Source organism: Balaenoptera ricei, chromosome 9 (assembly GCF_028023285.1).
Source record: "Balaenoptera ricei isolate mBalRic1 chromosome 9, mBalRic1.hap2, whole genome shotgun sequence".
In the NCBI taxonomy this organism is placed as follows: domain Eukaryota; kingdom Metazoa; phylum Chordata; class Mammalia; order Artiodactyla; family Balaenopteridae; genus Balaenoptera; species Balaenoptera ricei.
This window is the reverse complement of record NC_082647.1, coordinates 112391129-112418939: the sequence shown is the minus strand read 5'-3', so window position 1 is coordinate 112418939 and position 27811 is coordinate 112391129. Positions and strand designations below refer to the sequence as shown.

Here is a 27811-nt window from a genome sequence, read left to right as displayed (position 1 = left end):
TTATGGTTTTCTCAGGGTTTATGCCCAGTAGTGGGATTGCTGGGTCGTATGGTAGTTCTATTTTTAGTTTTTTAAGGAACCTCCATACTGTTCTCCATAGTGGCTGTATCAATTTACACTCCCACCAACAGTGCAAGAGGGTTCACTTTTCTCCACACCTTCTCCAGCATTTATTGTTTCTAGATTTTTTGATGTGACAAAGTGAGAGAGTGGCATGGACATATATACACTACCAAACGTAAAATAGATAGCTAGTGGGAAGCAGCCACATAGCACAGGGAGATCAGCTCTGTGCTTTGTGACCACCTAGAGGGGTGGGATAGGGAGGGTGGGAGGGAGGGAGACACAAGAGGGAAGAGATATGGGAACATATGTATATGTACAACTGATTCACTTTGTTATAAAGCAGAAACTAACACACCATTGTAAAGCAATTATACTCCAATAAAGATGTTAAAAAAATAAAATAAAGGGTCAAATATGTGCCAAAAAAAAAAAAAAAACAACCCTGTAGGTGTTTCATTTAAGAGGAACTGTGGAATCAACCTCACAGTGCAGTCCCCAGCAAAAACTCAGAACATTAATGTGGCAAAGCCATTAAATAAGTAGAGACCATTTAGGAAATGATCTGCTCAGGAGACACAGGATAATAAACAGTTTTTCCAGCGGCATGTAGACCTGTTCTGTCTCAAACAGTAGCCACCATCCACATGTGGCTTTAACTTTAAATTAATTAAAATGAAATGAAATGAAACATTCAGGTCCTTAGTTACACTGGCCATATTTCAAGTGCTCAGTAGCACATGTGGCCAATGGATTTTGTCTGGGACAGTGTAGACACAGAACATTTCCAGCATCACAGAAAGTTCTTTGGGACAGCTGGTCTAGACAACGCAAGGATCTGGAAGGAAAGAGAACAGGGGATGTGAGACCAGATGTGACGTGGCACGTGAACTGCAGCACGGTCCTTTGATGCTGTTAAATGTCATAGGGTATTTAGATGGATGTTTCCAAATAACTCACCAAGTATCTCGGCAAAATTTTTGAGTAATATTTCTTCCCCACTGATATTTCTAATTCCTCCTTTTCCAGTCTCAGGGGACTTTGGGCAAGTGGACTCTTGGCCATTCACCATGGGAATGCCTTTCTTCTTTGAAGAAAAGATGGACTTGGAAAGCTGCCCTAGGAAAGCATGGCCCTGCGAGCTTGGGTCCTTATCTTCACAAGAAGCACTCTCTGTAGAGCAAGAATAGAACAGAATAGAATAGAATAAAGATAAAATAAGATAAGATAAAGCAAGATAAAATAAAAAGCATGAGATGGTCTTCACTTTTCCGTCCTGCTCTCTGAGGACAGAGAGCGTTTCTTCCTGCTCCTGCCCCGTGACGTCCCTCTGGGTGGAACCAGGAAGCCTGAGGACCCCCTCACTCCGCCCCTGCCCATACTGAGACCCTCCCCACAGCAGTGAATATACTTCTACTCCATCATCTGTCTTGATGGCAAAGCGTTTCATTTCACCACAGCAAAATACTTTATAAACCTTTACAATTGTTCCCTTTCACCAGCCCATTACAAATATTACTTCATCAAGTTTAAACAACAACATACTATGTCATATACTACAATTTATATTAATAAGTGAAATTCAGTTATAGAATTTTTTCTAGTGTTTCACACGTAACTGGTACTGTGTACTTTTAAATATGTCATTTCAGTTGTTTTTATCACAGTGCTACGAGTGAGGCACACACAGTAGGTACAATCAGACCCATTTTACAGATAAGGAGACTTGGTTCAGAGCAGTTAGGTCACATCCAAAGTCATCATTGGGACTGAGTCGGGGTTAAAGCCCAAGACTGATTCCAAAGCCCCACTGAGATGCAAGTTGCCACTTTAAAACTTTATCTTTAAAAAGGCAAAATTTTAGTTCATTAAGATGCAGATCTTCCCCAAACAAAGTGCAACATTTTGCCGCACAAAATGTGGTGGTGAAATTCGGTTGTGCAATTTCAGAACTTGCAATCCGGTGCAAAGACTCACTCCTATGTCATTTCCCTCCATGTGCATGAGCGCCAGAGTGATCTGAGAGCAGCAGGTCTAACCCTAAGTTTACAGGAAAGAGTTGTTATATAGCGAAACAAGAGAAAAGTCCATTAAAACACCGAAGTTTGCATGGTCTGGTAAATAAACAGATAGGAACCAAGACTGGAGAGGAAGAGGGCAAGGAGACCCATTTGCTGGGCATCTGGGAACAGGCTTTTCCTTGTAAGGTGGACACGTAGGAGTCTCTCTCTGCGTCTCCCTCTGTCTCTGTCTCTCTGTCTCTGTCTCTCACCCCCTCCTCAGCTCTCTCCTGTCTCTGTCTCTCATCCCCTCCTTAGCCCTCTGTCCTGTCTCTCTCTGTCTCTCTCTCACCCTTTCCCCAACTCTCTCTCCTGTCTCTCTCTGTCTCTCATCCCCTTCCCAGCGCTCTCTCCTGTCTCTCTCTGTCTCCATCTCTCTGTCTCTCACCCCCTCCCCAGCTCTCTCCTGTCTCTCTCTGTCTCTGTCTCTCTCTCACCCCCTCCCCAGCCCTCTCTCCTGTCTCTCCCTGTCTCTGTCTCTCTGTCCTTCACCCCCTCCCCAGCTCTCTCTGCTGTCTCTGTCTCTCTCATTTAACTATGTAAAATCTTCACACAACTCTGCTCCCTGTACAAAAGCACCCAAAGCAATCAGGATGCCAAATAAGAGACACACTGAGCCTGGATCTACGGCTGGAAAGCCAAGGCTGACAGAGGACTGAAAGTCAGTAAAATTGTGAAGAACCCGGGAACTCTGCTCTAGAGCCTCAGCATAAACACTGACCTGGAGCAGCAAAGTCGTTCTCCCTTCAGCCTGGAAGGACACAGTGCCAGGAAGTGCTCCTTTCACTGGGCGCATAAACCAGAGACCCCAAGATGGAGAACCTGCTGGAAACACCATCCATGCCCGGTTTCCTCCAAGAAGCATCCTGGTTGTGAGGGTCACGGGGGTGGGGGAGACCCGAGAGCGGGTTGGAGGCTGAGGATGGGCATATCTAGCACCACTGACCAGTGATGACCCGAGGCCTGGGAAGTAGTAGAATCATCTTCCTATCAGCTTGTACCTTGTGAAGTTCCACGGTTTAGGTAAAAAGTGGTCCAATGTGGGCAATTTTGTGGGATTCAGCCTAGTGTAAGGCCTGCACAGAGGTATTGGTTCCCATCAATCTTTGGAATAATTTCTGTTAAACAAGAGAAAAATGACGATCCAAAGCCACATTTGGGGGAAGGCTCCAGTGACAGAGAGACTTTTCATGGAGGGTGAACTCCTACTTATAAACCTGCCAGATAGACTTATTCTTCTATTCAAAAAATAGAGCAGATGATGTTTATGATGAATTACAGTTATGTATGATGTTATCACAGGGGAAACTGGGAGAGGGTACAAAACCTGTACTGTTTTTGCAACTTCTTGTAAGTCTGAAATTTTTAAATAGGAAGTATTTTTAAATGAATAAAATAGGAGATGTTTTAATCAGAACAAAATAAAGTGGGTGAGCTAGCAAGTTTCAAATAAGGAGTGGGATCCCTGAGTTTTTAAATAAATAGTAGCTATGGGAAAGACACCACGGGATCTATGAAAGCAAATCATAAGTCTTCCTTTTACTGCAAGTGTTTTAGGGGTAAACATATATGGTTAGCAGTGAAATTATGCATACTATAATATGTTTGAATTTCAGGCCACAAATTCAAGTGTGCAAGAAATATCATTTTACAGGCCTTATTGGTTTTCTATTGCTACACACACCGTATCCCAAAACTTAGCAGCTTCAAACGGGAAACATCTGTTTTCTAAGAGTTTCTGGAGGTCAGGAATGCAGGTGCAGCTTAGCTGTGTTTTCTGGTTCAAGGCATCCAACGAGACTGCAAACAAGGTTTGCCTGGGCTGAGGTCTTGTCTGAAGGCTCAAATGGGGGAGATTCACTCAAGTTCATTTATGGGATCGTCAAGATGCAATTCCTCTCGGGATGTTGGATGGAGAACCCCAGCTCCTTGCTGACCATGGGCTAAAGGCCTCTGTCCTTGTCGTGTGGGCCTCCACAGGGCAGCTCACACATGGCGGCCGTCCACCCACAGAGTGAGGCCGCAAGAGAGGCTGAGTGAGCTGGAAACCGGCCTTTGAGAACTAATCATGGAGGTGACATCTGACCACTTTTGCTATAGAGTAAGTCCCCTACATATGAACGAGTTCCATTCTGAGAGCGCATTCATAAGTCCAATTTGTTCGTAAGTCCAACAAAGTTAGCTTAGGTGCCCAACTAACACAGTTAGCCTAGGTACGCACTAACAGTGCTATATAGTACTGTGCTGTAATAGGTTTATAATACTTTTCACACAAATAATATGTACATAAAAAAACAAACACAAAAAATAAACACTTTTAATCTTACAGCACAGTACCTTGAAAAGTACAGTAATACAGTACAACAGCTGGCACACAGGGGCTGGCATCGAGTGAACAGGCAAGAAGAGTTACTGACTGGAGGAGGGAGAGGAGGTGGGAGATGGTAGAGCTGAAGGATTATCAACAGTAGGAGACGGAGGGCAAGCTGCAATTTCACTCACGCCTGACATTGATGGAACGCACGTTCACATCTTTGAAAGTTCGCAACTTGAAGGTTTGTATGTACTGGACTTACTGTATTGTATTCATGGTTTCCTGTAATCCCCTCAAGGAGCGGGGATTACCGGAAACCATGAACAGAAGAAGTCAGGATCGTGGGAACCGCCTTGTAGGCCATCCACCAGAATCCTCCCACTGGCCCCAGTGATTCTATCCTGACACCTGTAAGATACAGTCACCCCTTGAAAAGTCTCATCCCATTCAACTCAAAGTCCAAACTCTTATCACCTAAGTCAAGTCCAGGTCCAGATGTGGCCCCTGAGCAAGTTCCTGGGGTTCAACATCTCTTGATCTGAGAGCCTGCAAATGAAAGAGACAAGCTGTCTACCCCATCACACCCTGAGTACAATGGTAGGACAGCAGCTACACACACCCTCACTCCAAATGGGGACACGGGAGAGGCACACAGGTGGGTGGCACTGACCCCGAGAGGCTCTGAAATTCCACCAGGCTAACGTTGGGAGGGGCTTCAGTTTCAAGGCCTGAGTACAAGATCCTGTGGCCCTGGCTCTGCCTTCTGAGTCTCGGGTTCTGCCCTCTGAGCCATCCTTCCTTTCTCATGGAAGGTACTGGCAGGTGAGCGGTTTCATCAGCCTGTTTTCTGCCAGAAGTGTTTGAAAGTCTGCCATCCACCTTCATTTTTATTCTTTGTCCCTGTTAGTCTAAGCTGACAGTGTTTCCACTAAAATAGTGTTTCTCAGATACTGTATGAGCCTTCTGTGGATTTTGGTGGGTTCACCCCCTCAGACATCTGAGGGGTGTTCACGCCCTGAGATCATCCCTCCTGTTCCGTGGCCCCTGAGCATGGTCAAAGGACAGAGGCCAGCCAGCTGAATGGGGAGGGTCTGTGGGGCACCAAAGTGTCTTTTGTGTGAGTGAGTATTCTGAACTTTTCATCCTTCTGAAGTCACACCCTCTGCTTTTCCTTGAGACATTTTCCTGACAATAAATCTCTTAATTTTACCACCTTTGCCATCTGGAGAGGCTGAGGATTTTCAGAATCATCAAGTCCTGGTTCTGTTTTGTCTGATGGTTCTTCTCTCAGTACCCATCTCTCCTCCTGTGTTTCACTATGAGCAGGAACCAGTTAGCACCTTCCACACTTTGCTTGGAAGCCCCGTGTCTGGCCACAATGACGAGTTAGTCACTTACAAGTCCTGCTTCCCCTGAAATGACAGGAGACAGTTCTGCTAAGCTTTCTGTCCCTGCATACAAGGACACCCCTTCTTCTAGTTTACAATAAAACACTCCTCACTTCTGTTAGGTCCTCAACAACAGGGTCCAAGGCCATGTCTCTAATAACTGTTGCTCAAGGTAGTTCAGGCTTTCTCTCTTATACTCCCCCAAATTCTCTCAGCCTCCCCATGGCCTGCTTCCAAAACCATCATGACGTCTGTCTTACTATCTATTGTTGCATAACAAAGTACCACAAACTTGGCTCTAAATGACACAGTGTCTGTGGGTACAGAGTGTAGACACAGGGCAGCTGGGTCCTCTCACCCAAAATGTAAATGTAACTATAAGATCTCTGCAGAATCTCTCATCTCTGTCTGGAAAGAGGCTTTCTGAACTGAAAGCTAGAGTAGAAATCACAGAATACAGATTTGAAGATTTGGCTAATAAAAAATCTATTTCCAACTGTAAATGGAAAGTAACCTTTAAAAATTGTATAAAAAATTTTAAAAACTAAGAAAAAATAAAATTTATTAGAATTCCAAAAAAAAAAAAATCCATTTCCATGACAGTTACCTTCTATCTCAATCCAACTTTTCTCTGAGATAGTCCAAACCTCAACTCCCACTTCCTATGTCTAGCCTGAAATACTGGAAAACAGCATCACCACTGGGAATGATTTCAAGAATCCTATCCAAAGGCAGCTGTTTATATTGTTTGAAAATAGCACTCAGCATCACCAATTACATAACTTCCTCTGTTGCACGAAGCAAAGCTTCTTAAACTATGAATGGGTCTGGGGTGGGGCCCGGGGGATGCTCGGCTGTGGTCCATGGAAACATATCCCATTCTCCACTGACTCAGGGGCTGGAGAAATGAAATCTGGGGGTCTCTTGTTGTTACTGAGCCAAGGGATGTCACTGCCTGATGCACACAGAAGCCAGAACTATGGCATCAGCTCTTGAGAAGAGAAAGAGCTTTACTTCAAGGTCAACTGGCAAGAAGACAAAGCTCAAATGTGTGTCCTTGATCTGGGTCACACCTGTATGAGTTAGGGAAGGAGGGTTGGTGTGCAGAAGCACTGTGAGGGGTGGGGCAGGTTTCAGTGGGACGGCTTTGGAAGTGGCCGTTTATGGTAAGGTGTGTGAAGGGGCTTCAGCACCAGATCTCCTGGACAGCAGACCCTTCATTTCTGAAAGGGCTCTGGTGTCCAGGTTCTGGTCATGTCCTGGTTCTTTGGTCCCTGCGGGGAGAAACTTTGGCTCTAGGTGTTATTTGAGGTCAAAATTTCCTCTCTGTTCATGTTTTGGCTGCATGACTTGTGGTTTTGTTCTGTTGTCTCTAAAAAACAACTCAATATTGTGTTAGAAACAGGATAGGACCAGTTTGGGGCTGGTTCTGCAGTTGCATTGTTAAGGTTGTCACCTCCTATTTCTCCTATTTCTCCTAAGCCCATATAGTTTTCTGCTGTTCTTATAAGAATTTTCTCAACATTTAACAATCTTGTCCTAGACAACAGGCCAACATCAGGGGCTGAGTTGAGTAAAGCTTGGTTCATCCATTCAGTGGAATACTATGCAACCCTGAAGAATCTGTAGGAATAGAGAGGTCCACTTACAGTGTACTGTTAAGGTTTATGCTAATTGTGTCTGCAGTACAATTCTAGCTATATAAAAATTAATTATACTGTGTGCATCATGGAGAGAATGACCAAAATATTTGGGGTTGTGGAATTGTATATGTTTTGTTTCCCTTTATGTTCTGTACTTTTGAAATTTTCTTCAGTGAGTGTATTTTATAATAATTAAATTTGTTATATGCATTAAAATGTTTCTAAAAATTAAGATTGCTCTAATGGTCTGAAGTGGCAGCATCTGTGGTAGGAATTCCAGCTGGGAATTTATCACTGGGATCCATACAGAAAACTTTAACTCTAGTCTCAAGATGAGATATTTGCAAAGGTAAATTTTCTGAGTTGCAGTTGTTTGTTTTAAAAAGACATTAAAAGCTCCTTATGTGAGATAGCCTCATCCACCAGAGGGCAGACAGCAGAAGCAAGAAAAACTACAGTCCTGCAGCCTGTGGAACGAAAACCACATTCACAGAAAGACAGACAAAATGAAAAGGCAGAGGACTACGTACCAGACGAAGGAACAAGATAAAACACCAGAAAAACAACTAAATGAAGTGGAGATAGGCAACCTTGCAGAAAAAGAATTCAGAATAATGATAGTGAAGATGATCCAGGACCTTGGAAAAAGAATGGAGGCAAAGATTGAGAAGATGCAAGAAATGTTTAACAGAGATGTAGAAGAATTAAAGAACAAACAAACAGAGATGAACAATACAATAACTGAAATGAAAAATACACTAGAAGGAATCAATAGCAGAATAACTGAGGCAGAAGAACGGATAATTGACCTGGAAGACAGAATGGTGGAAATCACTGACATGGAACAGAATAAAGAAAAAAGAATGAAAAGAAATGAAGACAGACTAAGAGACCACTGGGACAACATTAAACGCACCAACATTCACATTATGGGGTCCCAGAAGGAGAAGAGAGAGAGAAAGGACCTGAGAAAATATTTGAAGAGATTATAGTCAAAAACTTCCCTAACATGGGAAAGGAAATAGCCACCCAAGTCCAGGAAGTGCAGAGTCCCAGGCAGGATACACCCAAGGAGAAACATGCTGAGACACATAGTAATCAAACTGACAAAAATTAAAGACAATGAAAAATTATTAAAAGCAACAAAAATTATTAAAAGCAAAAGGAAAAATGACAAATAACATACAAGGGAACTCCCATAAGGTTAACAGCTGATTTCTCAGCAGAAACTCTACAAGCCAGAAGGGAGTGGCATGATATATTTAAAGTAATGAAAGGCAAGAACCTACAACCAAGATTACTCTACCCGGCAAGGATCTCATTCAGATTTGATGGAGAAATCAAAAGCTTTACAGACAAGCAAAAGCTAAGAGAATTCAGCACCACCAAACCAGCTCTACAACAAATGCTAGAGGAACTTCTCTAAGTGGGAAACACAAGAGAAGAAAAGGACCTACAAAAACAAACCCAAAACAATTAAGAAAATGGTAATAGGAACATACATACCAACAATTACCTTAAATGTGAATGGATTAAATGTTCCAACCAAAACACACAGGCTTGCTAAATGGATATGTACACTGTCTACAAGAGACCCACTTCAGACCTAGGGACACATACAGACTGAAAGGGGATAGAAAAAGGTACTCCATGCAAATGGAAATCAAAAGAAAGCTGGAGTAGCAATACTTGTATCAGATAAAATATACTTTAAAATACAGAATGTTACAAGAGACAAGGAAGGACACTACATAAGGATCAAGGGATCAATCCAAGAAGAAGATATAACAATTATAAATATATATGCATCCAACATAGTAAGCACTTCAATACATAAGGCAAATGCTAACAGTTATAAAAAGGAAATCGACAGTAACACAATCATAGTGGGGGACTTTAACACCTGACTTACACCAATGGACAGATCATCCAGACAGAAAATTAATAAGGAAACAAATACTTTAAATGACACAATAGACCAGATAGATTTAATTGATATTTATAGGACATTCCATAGGAAAACAACAGATTACACTTTCTTCTCAAATGCACATGGAACATTCTCCGGGATAGATCACATCTTGGGTCACAAGTCAAGCCTCGGTAAATTTAAGAAAACTGAAATCATATCAAGCATCTTTTCTGACCACAACGTTATGAGATTAGAAATAAATTACAGTGAATAAAACGTAAAAAACACAAACACATGGAGGCTAAACAATACATTACTAAATAACTAAGAAGTCACTGAAGAAATCAAAGAGGGAATCAAAAAATATCTAGAGACAAATGACAATGAAAACACGATAATCCAAAACCTATGGGATGCAGCAAAAGCAGTTCTAAGAGGGAAGTTTATAGCAATACAATCCTACCTCAAGAAACAAGAAAAATCTCAAATAAAAAATCTAACCTTACACCTAAAGGAACTAGAGAAAGAAGAACAAACAAAACTCAAAGTTAGTAGAAGGAAAGAAATCATAAAGATCAGAGCAGAAATAAATGAAATAGAAACAAAGAAAACAATAGCAAAGATCAATAAAACTTAAAGCTGGTTCTTTGAGAAGATAAACATAATCGATAAACCATTAGCCAGACTCATCAAGAAAAAGAGGGAGAGGACTCAAATCAATAAAATTAGAAATGAAAAAGGAGAAGTTAACAACAGACGCTGCAGAAATACAAAGCATCCTAAGAGACTACTACAAGCAACCCTATGCCAATAAAATGGACAACCTGGAAGAAATGGACAAATTCTTAGAAAGGTATAAGCTTCCAAGACTGAACAAGGAAGAAATAGAAAATATGAACAGACTAATCAAAAGTAATGAAATTGAAACTGTGATTAAAAATCTTCCAACAAGGGCTTCCCTGGTGGCACAGTGGTTAAGAATCCACCTGCCAATGCAGGGGACATGGGTTTAGAGCCCTGGTCCTGGAAGATCCCACATGCCATGGAGCAACTAAGCCCGTGAGCCACAACTACTGAGCCCGTGTGCCTAGAGCCCGTGCTCCTCAACAAGAGAAGCCACCACAATGAGAAGCTCGTGCACTGCAGAGAAGAGTAGCCCCCACTCCACACAACTAGAGAAAGCCTGCGTGCAGCAATGAAGACCCAACACAGACAAAAATAAAATAAATTAAAAATGGATTTCTATTAAAAAAAATCTTCCAACAAAAAAAGTCCAGGACCAGATGGCTTCACAGGTGAATTCTATCAAACATTTGGAGAAGAGCTAACACCCATCCCTCTCAAACTCTTCCAAAAAATTGCAGAGGACGGAACACTCCCAAACTCAATCTATGAGGCCACCATCACCCTGATACCAAAACCAGACAAAGGTACTAAAAAAAAGTACATTACAGACCAATATCACTGATGAATATAGATGCAAAAATCCTCAACAAAATACTAGCAAACAGAATCCAACAACACATTAATAGGATCATACACCATGATCAAGTGGGATTTATCCCAGGGATGCAAGGATTCTTCAATATATGCAAATCAATCAATGTGAGACACCATATTAACAAATTGAAGAATAAGAACCACATGACCATCTCAATAGATGCAGAGAAAGCTTTTACAAAATTCAACACCCATTTATGATAAAAACTCTCCAGAAAGTGAGCATAGAGGGAAACTACCTCAACATAATAAAGGCCATATACAACAAACCCACAGCAAACATCATTCTCAATGGTGAAAAACTGAAAGTGTTTCCTCTAAGATCAGGAACAAGACAAGGATATCCACTCTCACCACTCTTATGCAACACAGTTTTAGACATCCTAGCCATAGCAATCAGAAAAGAAAAAGAAATAAAAGGAATCCAAATTGGAAAAGTAGTAAAACTGTCACTGTTTGCAGATGACATGATACTATACATAGATAATCCTAAAGATGCCACCAGAAAACTACTAGAACAAATCAATGAATCTGGTAAAGTTGCAGGATACAAAATTAATGCACAGAAATCTCTTGCATTCCTATACACTAAAAACAAAAGATCAGAAAGAGAAATTACGGAAACAATCCCATTCACCATTGCAACAAAAAGAATAAAATACCTAGGAATAAACCTACCTAAGGAGGTAAAAGACCTGTACTCAAAATACTATAAGACACTGATGAAAGAAATCAAAGATGACACAAACAGATGGAGAGATATACCATGTTCGTGGATTGGAAGAATCAATATTGTGAAAATGACTATACTACCCAAAGCAATCTACAGATTCAATGTGATCCCTATCAAATTACTAATGGCATTTTTTACAGAACTAGAACAAAATATCTTAAAATCTGTATGGAGACAGAAAAGATCCCCAACAGCCAAAGCAATCTTGAGGGGAAAAAACAGAGCTGAAGGAATCAGACTCCCTGACTTCAGACTATACTACAAAGCTACGGTAATCAAGACAGTATGGTACTGGCACAAAAACAGAAATATAGATCAATGGAACAAGATAGAAAGCCCAGAGATTAACCCATGCACCTATGGTCAACTAATCTAGGACAAAGGAGGCAATGATATACAATGGAGAAAAGACAGTGTCTTCAATAAGTGGTGCTGGGAAAACTGGACAGCTACATGTAAGAGAATGAAATTAGAACATTACCTAACGCCATACACAAAAATAAGCTCAAAATGGATTAAAGACCTAAATGTAAGGCCAGACACTAGAAAACTCTTAGAGGAAAACATAGGCAGAACACTCTATGACATAAATCACAGCAAGATCCTTTTTGACTCACCTCCTAGAGAAATGGAAATAAAAACAAAAATAAACAAATGGGACCTAATTAAACTTGAAAGCTTTTGCATAGCAAAGGAAACCATAAACAAGATGAAAAGACAGTCCTCAGAATGGGAGAAAATATTTGCAAATGAAGCAAATGACAAAGGATTAATCTCCAAAATATATAAACAGTTCATGCAGCTCAATATTAAAAAAAGCTAACAACCCAATCCAAAAATGGGCAGAAGACCTAAATAGACATTTCTCTAAAGAAGACATACAGATCGCCAAGAGGCACATGAAAAGCTGCTCAACATCACTAATTATTAGAGAAATGCAAATCAAAACTACAATGAGGTATCACCTCACACCAGTTAGAATGGGCATCATCAGAAAATCTACAAACAACAAATGCTGGAGAGGGTGTGGAGAAAAGGGAACCCTCTTGCACTGTTGGTGGGAATGTAAATTGATACAGCCACTATGAAGAACAGTACGGAGGTTCCTTAAAAAGCTTAAAATAGAATTACCATATGATCCAGCAATCCCACTACTGGGCATATACCCAGATAAAACCATAATTCCAAAAGACACATGCACCCCAATGTTCACTGCAGCACTATTTACAATAGCCAGGTCATGGAAGCAACCTAAATGCCCATTGACAGACGAATGGATAAAGAAGATGTGGTACATATATACAATGGAATATTACTCAGCCATAAAAAGGAACGAAATTAGGTCATTTGTAGAGATGTGGATGGACCTAGAGTCATACAGAGTGAAGTAAGTCAGAAAGAAAAAAACAAATATCGTATGTTAATGCATATTTGTGGAATCTAGAGAAATGGTACAGATGAACCAGTTTGCAAGGCAGAAATAGAGACACAGATGTAGAGAACAAACGTATGGACACCAAGGGGGGAAAGCGGTGGGGGGTGGTGGTGGTGTGATGAATTGGGAGATTGGGATTGCCATATATACACTAATGTGTATAAAATAGATAACTAATAAGAGCCTGCTGTATAAAAATAAATAAAATTCAAAAAAAAAAGCTCCTTATGTATCCAAATACTAATCAGAAAGCTTAAATTAATACTTGAAGAAAAAATAAAGAATGGGGGAAAATGGAAGAAAGAAAAGAAAAAAAATGTTTTAATGTCTATTGAGCATGTCTCTGATTATCCTTATGAAAAATAAAACATAAAACATCAAGAAGAGACAAGGAAAGCAAATATTCTTAAATCTCAGTACCTAGAATTTTCTATTCTTGAGTTTTATGCTTGAAAGACACAATATCAGTTGTTTCACTCTTTGACCCTGGACCTGTACATACTTTTATGGTTTCCTTAGAAAATGTGTTGGGCTTTTTTCTCAGGCAAAATTCACCTTTGTCTTTTTAATGTACTTTCTCCTGTTTCAAGCTAATAACTAAACTTAGAGGAGTTCATTTATCTTAAGTGGATAACACTACTTATAGAATTTTATCAGGGAATTTGTTTCTTTGCCTTTAAAAAAAAAGTCTTATTTTCTCTAGGACATGATAAAATGTGTACTATTTTTTATATAAATTAGCAAATTTAATATAATAAAGGAAATACTATACTGAATTCCCCATTTCTTAGGATAAATATCTATGAATTGATTTCTCAACTTAGGTAGAATTTTAGGAGAGTCTGGAATCGTAAAAGTTTACTTAGACTTTTAGGCCCCCTTCTTAATCTATCTGTTGTGTCGGCTGCAAGAAAGACAAGCCTTGCTCATGACTTAATCACATTGCTCAATAAACCAAGAGTTACCGAATTGGAATGTATCACAGCCTTTTGTGTTGGGCTCATCCCCATTTGCCCTTTTGTCTGGTAGTGATGACAGGCAGCTCTTTCTGTCCAATTCACTAACCTAAATTTTGCTGAATGAAAATACCTTAGAATCCAGAGAGACTCACTTGATCCGAAGGGCATTTGTGAACTTCGTTCAGTGGTGAGCCTAGGTAATGTGTGACACAAAAAGATACATAATAGATCATGTAGTGGAGTTGAGTCAGAAAGAGCCTTTGAAATTAGTTATACAGTAGGATTAAATTTCTCCAAAATACTAAAATGGCTTAGGGAAAACAAATTTTTTTCAGTTCTGTGTACAATTGCAGGCTGGATATTGTGTGCATTTTCCACTCTAATTTAGGCCAGTTGAGAGGAATAAATAATGAAGTACTGGCATATTTATTTTGCATCTACTAAGCTTATCCACTAAAATAGATTTATCTGCACCATTTCCCTTAAATTGCAATCATGCCCTAGTTTTACAGCAATTTTCTATATTTTGTGAAATTATGTGTCAAAATTTCATACATTCAGGTTGCCACATCCCACAGGGTCAGAAGCATATTTATGGCCATGCCATTTCTTCCAGATGTGAGGACCCAACATTATCTGCACCCCAAACTCTGATAAAATAGAATTTATCCACTTCTGTGGTCATTGTTGTGATGTTATGCATGTGTGTTGCTTGCTCAAAGATTCCTTTGTATAATGGGTTTCTGAGCATTCAGTTTCTTAAAATGCAGATGAAATCTGTATTTGTCTCACAGCTACTTTTTAAAGCAATTTTGATGGTTTTGCTCAGTTTGGAGTTGGAATGACTATTTGCTACAAATTCTGATTCTGAGAGGTTTACTTCTAAATACAATCATATGTATGAAAGGCAGGAAACTTTTATTAACATAAAATATTTTTCCTCACCAAGTTTACTGCTTTTGACCCCGATTCCTCTCTCCTTGGGGTTAAGGGTGCCGCTCCTGCTGGCCTCAGCACTCTCCTGCTTGCATCTCTCTCCATCCCTTTATTGTCACCGTTCCTGTTTATAAAGATAATATCATTGAACTTTGCCTTTTTCACCTAATCTATGAGGCTTTGTTTATTAATCAAGTTCTTCCCATTTATTTTGAACCTCAAGTGTTTAATCTTTTTTCTGACATCTTACTTAAAATGTTCTGTTATTAAGCTTTTATTCTTTTTTTTCTTCATCCTTTTTCAAAAAGTCTTTTTTTCTCTTTCAGTGGATTGATCAGGTTGTCCTTGCTTTTATTTTTCTCTGGTGATTTGGAGGTTTTACATCTCATTTCTTATCTTTGTCCTATTTCTTACTATCATTTTCACTTACATTTTAGACAGATGTATTTAAAATATATATACAAACATATACACACATATATCATATATATATATATATATATATATATATATTGTTTTTACCTTAATTTAAATGGGATATATATTTAAATATGCATATATATTCATATATTACATATTTAGTTAGATGTTTAATCAGTGCTGATTGAATAATAATTTGCCATTTACTCTAAAGGAGTGATTTAATATGAAACATTCATCAATATTCAGTCATCTACTCCAAGTATTAAAGAGAACATAAGAACATGATACAAGAAGTTAAATGCAATATTAAATACACACTACTCTGTGAGTTCCGAACTTCAATATCAACAATTTTAGAGACATTTTTAAATGAAAATTTATGTCAATAAAAGCATTATTGTTTTTAAGCATTTCTATTTTTATACATCTTCTCTTTTTTATAGTAAGTACTTCTAAATTACTTATAGATAAAATCACTTAATTTTTCCTCTGACTTTAGAGGTGATTTTAGTGACAGAATGAGCCCGGGCTGCAACAAAATGCCTGACAATGACGCCTGGGAGAGTTTAAAGATCATTGTCACATGTGCTGCAGCACTGAGGTAACGTGATGAGGAGATATTTGCCCAGAAGCCGACATTGTATGAAGTTTACCAATTCCTGAAGCCAGATTCTTAACGTTAGCTTTAATGGTATAGAAATTATTTCCTACAAGGCTGACTAACACAACAATGTAAAGCAATTATACTACAATAAATATGTTAAAAAAAAAAAAGGCTGACTGCATATATACAACACAGAGTTTAAGAGAACTACTTACCTTAATTACAAATATGGGGCTGAATATACCATCTCTGGATCTACCCTGTCCAGTGTGGCGGCCACCGGTCACATGTGACCGTCTAGTATTTGGATGTGGTCACCTAGATCGAGACATGATGTGAATGAAAAATACTCACTGATTTCAAAGACTCAGTACGAGAAAAAGAAAGTAAAATATATCATGAATAATTCTTACATTGATTGCATGTTGGAATGACAATAATTAGATATTAATTTCACCTGGTTCTTTTTCTTTTTTTTAACCATTGTTACTGGAAAATTTTAAATTACATATGTGGTTCTCATTATATATATATATATATTGAACAGCTCTGTTCTAGATGTCCTGCACCCATGCAACAGATGAAAGGCTGGGAAAAGTGTGATTACCAAGGAAAAACTGTTCCCATGAGCTGCAGACATAGGGATTGCAGGAAGAGCATCAATTCTTGGTAGGGCTCCTGGCTCATTTACAGTAGGCGCTTTACAATCCCACGTGTTGCTTTACTGAATCATGTCTGCTCTGTCTGGAATTGGTGGGTTGGTTATCAGTTTCTTAAAACACCAATAATTATATTTTGGCAACATCTGTGATTGTTTCAGGCCTGTTTAGTTTACTTCCATCCCAAGGATTTCAGCAGGGATTCTCTGAAAACACAGGAAACAGTTTCCTCTCTTTAATGAGACAAATGTCTAGTGACATGATTTTCCTAGCAAAGCTGGAGCTGCCTTTATTTGGTCTATTAGCTTAGGTCCCAAATTCATCATGTGGCCCAGGAATGGGACCAGTGGCTGAGCTTCTGACTCTGGATTCATTTTGGTTTTGCACTATGTTAATCCTATCTTTTTTTTTTTTTTTTAATTGAAGTATAGTTGATTTACAATGTTGTATATAGCACAGTGATTCATATATATATGAATACATATGAGTCTTTTCCCTTATAGGTTATTACAAAATATTGAGTATAGTTCCCTCTGCTATACAGTAGGTCCTTGTTGTTTATCTGTTTTATATACAGTAGTATGTATCTGTTAATCCCATACTCCTAATGTATCCCTCCTCCCTCTTCCCCTTTGGTACCATAAGTTTGTTTTCTACGTCTGTGAGTCTGTTTCTCTTTTGTAAATAAGTTCATTTGTACCACTTATTTTAGATTTCACATATAAGTGATATCATATATGTCTTTTTCTGACTTACTTCACTTAGTATGATAATCTCTAGTCCATCCATGTTGATGCAAATGGCATTACTTCATTCTCTTTTTATAGCTGAGTAATATTCCATTGTATACATGTAGCACATCTTCTTTATCCATTCCTCTGTTGATGGACATTAGGTTGCTTCCATGTCTTGGCTATTGTAAATAGTGCTGCTATGAACATAGGTGTGCATGTATCTTTTCAAATTAGAGTTTCTGTCTTTTCTGGATATACGCCCTGGAGTGGGATTCCTGGATCATATGGTAGCTCTATTTTTAAAGATACCTCCATACTGTACTCCATAGTGGCTGCACCAATTTACATTCCCCCAACAGTGTAGGAGGGTTCCTTTTTCTCCACACCCTCGCCAGCATTTATTATTTGTAGACTTTGGGATGATGGCCATTCTAACTGGTGTGATACCGCACTGCAGTTTTCATTTGCATTTCTCTAATAATTAGCGATGTTGAGCATTTTTTCATGTGCCTGTCAGCCATCTGCAAGTCTTCTTTGGAGAAATGTCTATTTAGAGCTTCTATTTTTTGATTGGGTTGTTTTGTGGGGTTTTTTGATATTGAGCTGCCTGAGCTGTTTGTGTATTTCGGAAGTTAAACCCTTGTTGGTCGCATCATTTGCAAGTATTTTCTCCCAGTCTGTAGGTTGTCTTTTCGTTTTGTTTACGGTTTCCTTTGCTGTGCAAAAGCTTGTAAGTTTGATTAGGTCCCGTTTGTTTATTTTTGTTTTTATTTCTATTGCCTTGGGAGACTGACCTAAGAAAACCTTTGTACGACTTATGTCAGAGAATGTTTTGCCTATATTCTCTTCTCGGAGTTTTATGGTGTCATGTCTTTTTTTTTTTTTTTTTAAACAGGATGTGTGGTGTGATCCTTTTCTGGCTTTTTTAAAAATTTATTTATTTATTTATTTATTTATGGCTGTGTTGGGTCCTCGTTTCTGTGCGAGGGCTTTCTCTGGTTGTGGCAAGTGGGGGCCACTCTTCATTGCAGATGCGCGGGCCTCTCACCATCGCGGCCTCTCTTGTTGCGGAGCACAGGCTCCAGACGTGCAGGCTCAGTAGTTGTGGCTCCTGGGCCTAGTTGCTCCACGGCATGTGGGATCTTCCCAGACCAGGGCTCGAACCCGTGTCCCCTGCATTGGCAGGTGGACTCTTAACCACTGTGCCACCAGGGAAGCCTAGTGTCATGTCTTAATGTTTAAGACTTTAATCATTAATTTTGAGTTTACTTTTGTATATGGTGTGAGGAAATGTTCTACTTTCATTCTTTTACATGTAGCTGTTCAGTTTTCCCAGCACCACCTACTGAAGAGACTATCTTTTTTCCATTGTATATCCTTGCTTCCTTTGTCAAAGATTAATTGACCATAGATGTGTGGGTTTCTTTCTGGGCTCTCTATTCTGTTCCATTGATCTATGTGTCTGTTTTTGTGCCAGTACCACGCTGGATTAAGGTAGAATTAAGAATAATAAGCTGGAATAGACAATCACATGAAACAGTTGAAAAGAGAATGATTCTTCAAAGCAATGAAGGCAGAATCGAGATGGATGGACAGAGGAGGGTGCACAGTTGTTGAGCAGTCAGGCTTTTCAAACCTGCATTTTACTGTGTCATTCTCACTGTCATTCTGTCAGTCTCTCCAACAATATAGGCAGAGACTACTCCAATTTCATAACTGAGACCGAACAAAGAGGTAAGCTACAGTCCCAACTAGTAAATGAGAGAGTCAGAGTCTAACATGTCCATTTAGTGCCAAAGTCCATGCCCTTCACCCAGATTCCACCCTAACAACTTGTTGATGTAGAGGCAGACTTGATATGTTGGAATTGAGAAAATGAATTAGAATTTCAAAAGAATGGCAAATACCATAAATTGGAATAGAATTTCCCAAAGAATACACATCAAAAGAACCAGAAATTATAATTAGATGTGTAACAAAAACATTTAAAAAGTCCTGACATTAAAAACTCAGATAAATTTCTGTATTCCTACCAACATTTTTAAGCATTAATATATAAACGTTACATGTGTTGGTAAAATGTGTGTATTTCTACAAAGGAAGTGTATCTTTCAATGACATAAAAAAACAACAAAACAAACAAAATCAGGTAAATGTTCTCTTCTCAAAAACAATGGCTAAAGACAGTGCAGCACAAAACACTTGGGAGGAAAGAATTCAACCCAAAATTATCATATTCAATCAAGAGAATATTCATAATGTAGAAATAGAAAGAAATCTCAAGTCTAAGTTTCAGGAAATTTCCTACCCAAATGCCTCAGAAACATACTGTAAATCACAAAATGCTGAGAGAAAGGATGCTTCTAATGTGGTATAACATAGAAAAAACTGCCAAGTGATTCCCTATCTCCTATTTTCTCTCCAGCTTTAAAATATCCTACTTGCTTATTCCTTGCAGGTTTAGAGTCTCACTTGAACAGAGAAGACCTTAATTCAGGAGGGGCCATTTCACAATCTAACAGGGACATGGCTCTGTCCAAGATAAGCTGGGCCAATGAGATTTTTTTTCTCTTGGACAAAATCTAAAAGAAGTACAGCTGATTCACTTTGCTGTACAGTATAAACTAACACAATATTGTAAAGCAACTATACTCCAATAAAAATTTTTTAAAAAAAAGAAAAAAAGAAGTTCTACAGAGGGACATGGCCCCATGGTTGATAATCAATGGAGTTGAAAAGTCAGAACTGGTAGAAGTTGCTGTCGAGAAAAAACTGATAATAAACATTAAGACCAAGTTACAAAGTTAAATAAAACACTAACACCTCCTGGGCAATTGATCATAAATCTAAATAACTACAGTAATTGTAAGATCCAAGTGGGTGGAAGTGGTCTGTAAAGAAGATAGCCATGAATATGGTGAAATGCCTTAAGATTTTAAAAGATACAACAAAAGATTAAGAGATTTAACATCCAAATTCTGATAAAAGACAATTACATATTTCAAAAGGAAAAACTAAAAGTTGGAGAAATAAAGCTTTTAAAAGAGCATAAAAATAGATCAAGAATAAAAATTAAAACAATATATAAATTGCCTAAATTCATCTACTACAAGTTTCAAATTCCGTTTCTTAAGTTGAATTGTTCTCAAAACATTAGAACTTGAACGTAATCTCCATGATACCAAGGACTTTTGTCTGTTGTTCACTGGTCTACTTTCAGTGCCTGGAACACTGCCTGGCGTCCAATAAATATTTTTTGAATGGATGGATGGGTGCAAAACCTGCGTACTGTCCAACTGGCAGCTGGACAGTGTCCATGACCACCAGGTTCAGGTAAACAGGCACTTTGACTCAGTGCAGATAGGAATTCTACACAAGCACCACTGTTCCAGAAGACAATTTAGAACACGTGCCAAAAGCATTAAAAATGGTTAATCCAAGAATTTTACTCCAGAAATGTATGTTTTTTAAAAAGATAACTAAGGCATTTAACATATTTCATTTAGAATATACAAAAGGTGAACCTAAGGAACTGCCCTGAATGGCCTGTAACACAGGGCTGACTAAATTATAGGCCCCCTCGTATCATGGAGTCCCAGGCACGCACGCACGGGAAGATGCAGAAGTACGTCAGTGTGGAAGATGATGATGAGGGACTTTAAACAGCTGCAAACAAGAAGGCATAGCGCAACCCCACTCCTGTATAAAACATCTGGAAGAAGTGACGCTGAAATGTTAACACTGTGTTCCTCAAAGTGGTAGCGTAACTGACTTTTATTTTCTTCTTTTTGTTCACCTCTATTTTCCAATGTTTCTACATAGAACATGCACTATTTAGAGAACAAAACAGTCCGTTCTAAAAATCTGAAAACATTTATTTTTGAAAGAGACCAACCCTACAGGTTGTAAAGTAGTGCCAAATAAAATATTACTTTCAAACATCACCTACCCCCTGGAGAAACACAACATTCTTCCCCTGTCAGTTCTGTGGACCTGTCTCTGATGTTAGATTACACTTTGCTATTTCTGAACATGTTTTGATTAATTAGCCTTGGGTAGGGAAGAAAACCATAAGCAGTTACAAGCCAGAACAAAGTAAAAACTGGCACTTTCACTTTAGCTTTGGTTGAGATTTTAAATCTATTAAACAACAGTAAGCAACACTCGGTTTCAAATGTAAACCACTATACTAGCCAATACTAAGAATTATGTGATCCTCAGAAGAAACTTTCAATAAAAGATGCATGTAAGTCAGATACATCCTCATATACAAATCAGATTTTAAGTTTCAATTTGAGTTCACTGTTCATCGTATACATCTTGAAAAGACCTCTTAGGAACAAAACAAAAAAAGTGCATTCCCATTTTGCATGAATAGGCTTACGTATCAGGTGGAAACTGGAAGGAAAACTGAGCTTATATTAACATAGTCTAAGTCAATCAATTGTAAAAGTTGAGCTATTGTTATTCTATTTTATTTGAGGTACAGAATTCAGAATATACATTTGATGTACACTTAATCAATCTCCTATGCTAAAAAAAATGGGAAGACTGGGCTACAAAGATGCCATCTTTTAATTTCAAGCGTCCCATTTACTTTCCACAACCGAAAGTCCTGTTCCAGTTTTCATAAAGCTCTAAATCTTCTGGAGACACACTAGGTCGCACAGTTCTGAAGGCATCCTCAAAGTCACTGTAAGCTATTGGTCGAACTTGATCCGGCGTTACCGTGGCAATGTCGGCAGCCTGTAAACTGCGAATAGGACCCAGAGACGCCTCCCTGCAGAGCTGCGTCATGTCAGCCCCCGAGAACCCACCAGAGTGCTGCACCACCAGGTCGACCTCCTCCTCACTGAGGCAGCAGTGCTCCTCGGACATCAGATTAACGACTATCTGTTTCCTGGCTGAAGCCTCTGGGAGGGGAATATACAGCCTTTTCACCAACCTTCTCCGGGCAGCCTCGTCAATCTCCTGTGGCCGATTGGTTGCTCCTACCACTAGAATACGATCTTCAGAAGATGTGGCTGCTCCATCCAACTGAACTAGGAATTCGGTTTTTATCCTTCTAGAAGATTCATGCTCACCATCTCCCCGCTGAGATAACAGGGAATCAATTTCATCAATAAATATCACCGCTGGTTGCTGACATCGTGCAACAGCAAACAGTGCACGGACCATTTTCTCCCCCTCGCCCACCCACTTAGAAGTCAACGAGGAAGCAGAGATACTAAAGAATGTTGCCCCAGACTGACTAGCGATGCACTTGCCAATCAGAGTTTTACCAGTCCCAGGAGGACCAAAGAGCAGAATTCCTTTAGGGGGTCCTCGTAAGCCAGTGAAGATGTCTGGCCGCATCATGGGCCACACAACTATCTCCTTTATTGTGGTTTTGGCAAATTCTACTCCTGCGATATCTTCCCAGTTCACTGGCGGTCCCTGATCCATAATCTCATGCATAATAAGTTCAATCATTTTGGGCTCCAAGTTCTTCAGACGCTCATCCACGGGATGTGCTGGGTCTGCAGCTCCTGCGCCATGAGGCTTATACTGTGTCCCCCCGCCCTGACCTCCCCCATCTTGCTTAGGTACGGGGGGAACAAACTTTCCAAATATCCCTCGGGATCTACTAGCTCCCAGAGACTTTTTGACACCACCATGTGAAGACCCTGATGCACGCTGGGGCTGGTGGTACTTTTTCTGCTGATCTACCCATAGCTGTTCTTTTGCAGTTTTAAAAGTAGGCAGGCTGCTCTCCTCTCTTTGGCCATTATCTTCTGTTTTACTAAAAGCCTTATTCATTACTGGAGTGGAAAGTGCATCAATGATGCCAGAACCATAAAAAGCTTTCATTTCCCGTGGATTTTCAAAGCCAGAAGGAAAACAAGACTGATTAGATGAGAACACATTTAGTCCTATGTTGGCTTTCGGGAAGTTGCAATTTTCCTTTTTGACATTTCCAAATAATGGTGTGGCATGGAATTTTGCAATGGCTGACTCACCGAAAGGTCCTGAGACTGTAGGACACGTCTTAGTGGTGTCAGTGACCAGAGGTGGCTGGGCATTCTGAGGGCACTTCAAAGAAGGACTGCCCTCTGGGAAGTCTTTGGTCCTATCGGCACCATGGGCTGAGTTAGTTAATGGGTCACTCTCCCCAGAACCACCACAAACACTAAATTTAGGAAGATCAAAGACAGTGGCCACTTTATGGATGACTACTGACTCATCAACAGATGCCAACAGAGAGTCTCTGGATTTTCTGCCAGCGTGCATCATCTCCTGAACATTACTCACTTTGAACACATTATTTATTGACAATCCAGACTTCCACTTGTCACTGTCAGTTTGCCGAGATCTTGCTAGAGTTAAAATGTTTTCTGCATAGTTATTCAAGCCAGTTTCAACACTGTCAGAATCAATAACTGCAGAATATTTCTCTGCATATGTTCTGAACAGTCTGGCAGCACACACCTGGGAGATCTCAGAGTTTGCCCACGCATACTGAATGCGGAGAATCTGTGCTCGGTACGCATCTGCCTTCTCTCCTGATGTACACGTGCCAGACGTAATTGCAAAGTAATTCTTCTGCCATTCACTCAAGTGTACAGACCTGGAGCTAGAGACCTGCATTTTAGAGGTTCTATAACAAACAACAAAGATGAAAAAGATTCAGTATCCAGAAGGAAACAAAGACATAATACTTTAAACATACTTTTAAAATCTCTGCCTATCTGAAGGAAGGTACACTGGACTTTTCATTTATAAGGTAAATTTATAAGGAAAGACCGTTTATAGGGGAGCATCTAGTTAACCATAGCTTTCAGGAATTCAAGATATAAAAGATCAAAGACTTGACTTAATAATGCTCTAGGGACTTCCCTGGTGGTACAGTGGTTAAGAATCTGCCTGCCAATGCAGGGGACACGGGTTCAATCCCTGGTCCGGGAATATCCCACATGCCATGGAGCAACTAAGCCCGTGTGCCCAACTACTGAGCCTGTGCTCTAGAGCCCGCGAGCCACAACTACTGAGCCCGGGTGCTGCAACTACTGAAGCCCATGCTCCGCAATAAGAGAAGCCACCACAATGAGAAGCCCACACACCGCAACGAAGAGTAGCCCCTGCTTGCCGCAACTAGAGAAAGCCTGTGTGCAGCAACGAAGACCCAACGTAGCCAAAAAAAAATAATAATAATAATGCTCTATTATGGGTTAAACAGTTTTAGTTCTATAATAATTTTCCCTGTGATTAGGGAAAGGTTTAGATGGAGAGGATTTAAAATTAATCAGCAAACAAAAGGCAACATGGAAGACCAAGGGATCTAGAGACAAGCAAAGCAAAACAAACCAAGCCAAGCCCCGTCCCTAGGAAAATTAGATGAATGATCTCATGCAAGCCTCTTCACATCGCTGGGCCTTCAGTTTTATCTGTAAAATGAGAGAAATCATTATGAGAATCAAGTCAAATAATGAACATGAAAATACCTAAAAATTACTATTATCATCTCGATTGCACAAATGTAGAAACTGAGGCAGACAGAGTTCAGAAGCTTGGTTGAGGTCACACAGTCAGTGAGCAATGGTGCCAGAATACGCACACGAGCAGTTTCACTGCATGTAGTGTGCACTTCACCACGTAAATGCCCCTTCATACTGCCACCAAAGGTCACTGCAGCATGGCTCACAAATACGAACAGTAGTATTTAGTCATATACTAAATGTTTTCAAGGATTTGTAAATGAGCACTTAAAACAGGATGCCTCAGAATCTCTCACAATTTCCCAATTTCACAGGAAGCATTAAAAAGTGAAGTTGTCGTGATAAATGAAATAGGAGAACAAGTGTGTTATTAAAGTGGTTTATTTTAGATTTTTTTCTTCATGTTAGTTTTATAAGCCTCCTTACATTAAGTTAAAATGATTTTAACAGGACTGTAGATGGATGTATCATGTTGACAGATGTGTAGAATTTACCTGCCAATCCAGAAGAAAAATTTGTAAGAAAACTTTGAAGCTTCCTAAGCGTATTGAAGTAAAAACCAAGAACTCGTGTATGCTAAAATTTACCTTCCAAATTACCTATAAATATAGCTTAATAATCAGCAGTTCTTTTGGTGCAAGACCCATGCTTAATACAGCTTTGTTTCTCCCATAAACCCTACAAAGAATCTGTCACATTGTAGGTAGGTGTCCATAAATCTTTGTAATTATTTTTGAAAACAATAAACTTAAGACCTAGTGAGATCCGAATTTGCTTAAAGCCATGAAGTCAAAACTAGAACTGACATCTCCTGACAAACAATTCATCCCTCTTTCCACTATTCCATTTTACCCTATTTTAATCTTTTATGCAACAGCAGAAATGAGAAATTGCAAATGAGGTAACTTGGAAACCATTTATCACCAACTTTCCAGTTACCATGAAAATCCTGTTCCTCTACACGTCTTCATCCCATTTTATCATCCGCAAAACTGGGATTCCTACAAAGGCTCAGACAGAGTTCTTGTCACTGTTCCCCAAATACCCTGCTCTTTCCTTTCCACCCTCTCCTATTTGCTCAACATTCACCTCCCAAGTCTTACTTCGTCCTTTCAGCGCATTCATTCCCCCAAGAACTATGGACACAGGTAACCAAGGACGGCTTGGCCACACCCGTCAGCGGCACAGCCTGGTCCCGAGTACCACTTCCTAGGTCTGTATCACTAAGGTTACTCGGCGGCAGCGATGCACAAGCTGCATTCCCATCTCCTGGGGTTTTCCCTGCCTGCTGTAGGACGTGGCGTTCGTCCAGACAGTACATGTTCCCCGCCACACCGACTGTCCCCCCGCACCCGGAGCGGGGCGTCCCCGGGGACAGCTGTCACCGCGCTGACGGGGCTGGGGACCCTGCGGCGCTCACGGGGCGGGACGGCCCACCGCCCGCCGGCCGGGACCCCGGGTGCAGCCTCTCCCCTCCGGCCTGGCTCCCGGCTCAGGGCTCGCCCGGCTGCCCCCCGCGGAGCCTCCGCTAGCGCGGCGCCCGCCCGCCGGGACACCCCTCCCCACAGGCCGCCTCCGAACCCCAGGCCGCCGGGAGCGCGCCCGCTGCGAGAACACATTCCCGGGACGGTCTGCCCGTTCGCCCGCCAGCGAAGCCCCTCAGCCCTCCGGCCCCGCGCCCCTCCCGGGCCTCAGCTCCCCTCGCCGCCCCCCCTGCCCGCCGCCCCCCCTGCCCGCCTACCTACGGCTTCCGAAAAGCGCGCGGACCGCGTGCGCCTGCGCGCTGCTGCCGGCTCGGCCCCGCTGTGCGTGCGTGCGCGCATTCATACGTCTGTGCGAGCGTGAGCGTGCGGCGGGGCGGGGGAGCGCGGCGGGGCGTGAGCGCACGGTGGGCGGGGCGCAGGGGCGGGGCAGCACTGCTCCCCCGGGAGGGGTCCGAGCCCAGCCGCGCCCAGCCGCGCCCCAGCCACGCCCCAGCCACGCCCCAGTCACGCCCCAGTCACGCCCCCGCGGCTCCGCGGCCAAGCGCCCCTACCGGCGCGTACGTAGGTGCGCGGTTGTCCCTCGGGAGGGGCTCCTCCCCCACACACATTTTTAGACCGAATCGGGGAATTGGAATCTGCATCTCGGTTCGCGCCCTCGCCCGGCTGGCGCGTCCCTTTCCTCCCTGGTGCCCTGGGGACACGGTCCTGGAAGACCGGGAAGCGCGCCCTTCTTCCAGCGGACTGTGTCCTGGGGCAGGACGAGGAACGAAATAGCCCTCACAGCGGCCTACGGGTCGTTCGTGTCACCGTGTCACCTGGGAATTGTGGAGGTCTGATGGCGTGACCTGAGGGGGTCCCGAAGGACCGTCTTCCCACCTTGTCACCCTGCCGTCTTCCTCCCCGGCTGGTCGCCTCCGTGTCCCAAGGGCGCCCCCAGCAGCCCAGGGAACCAGCTCACACAACCCTGTTTAAAGCGAGAAGGAGGAGCCGGACTGGGGAAGAACCTTTCCCCTGAGTACTTCTGTCTGGGAAAAGGAGGAGCCATTCCTCAGAAGGCCCCAGTGCCTTCTCCTCTCCTTGGCTCCCGGGCCCTGTGGGTACCCCTTCCCCGGAAAGTGAGTGGCACCGGGCATGGAGAAGATGACTGTCCAGGAGCAATTAACAGCACATGACATTGAAATGCAAGACCTAAGAAGTGTGAGGCAAAACATTTCTTAAGACCTTTCTTTTAAGATTTTAAAAAATGGGCACAAACTAAAAAGGGAATGATTGGACAATACCTTTTTAAAAATAGACAAGGGAAAATGACAGCTTACAATTCATCTCTTGGCTTAGATGGTAATAAAAGACTTTTTTATTCTAATTCTTCATAATTTATTAACTAATTTGCTAACTATTATAATTACCCAGAATAAAAATAAAAGAAAATGAAAATGAAAACCATTATCTCAAGACCAGCTCAGTCGTATGCTTGCTAGCTATTTTTTAA

At 41.0% G+C, this 27811-nt stretch overlaps 1 protein-coding gene across 3 annotated transcripts; it reads right to left on the bottom strand.

Annotated features, from left to right (window-relative positions):
- Nucleotides 1-21217: 21217 nt before the first annotated feature.
- On the bottom strand, nt 21218-26663 carry FIGNL1 (fidgetin like 1). Of its 3 annotated transcripts, none has more exons than XM_059932910.1 (3): nt 26580-26663; nt 24708-24787; nt 21218-24000 (listed from the first exon to the last, which is right to left on the bottom strand). In XM_059932910.1, the coding sequence occupies exon 3, from the start codon at nt 23988-23990 to the stop codon at nt 21957-21959; it is 2034 nt and encodes a 677-aa protein (XP_059788893.1). In that variant the 5' UTR covers nt 23991-24000; nt 24708-24787; nt 26580-26663; the 3' UTR covers nt 21218-21956. The 3 variants fall into 3 exon arrangements, with proteins under 3 accessions (XP_059788893.1, XP_059788894.1, XP_059788895.1); XM_059932911.1 differs by lacking the exon at nt 26580-26663 and adding an exon at nt 25265-25308; XM_059932912.1 differs by lacking the exon at nt 24708-24787 and having other exon boundaries at nt 26580-26595.
- Nucleotides 26664-27811: the final 1148 nt, after the last annotated feature.

Coding starts and splice junctions, on each gene's coding strand:
- FIGNL1 (XM_059932910.1), bottom strand. CDS start 23,990: ATGCAGGTCTCTAGCTCCAGGTCTGTACACTTGAGTGAATGGCAGAAG.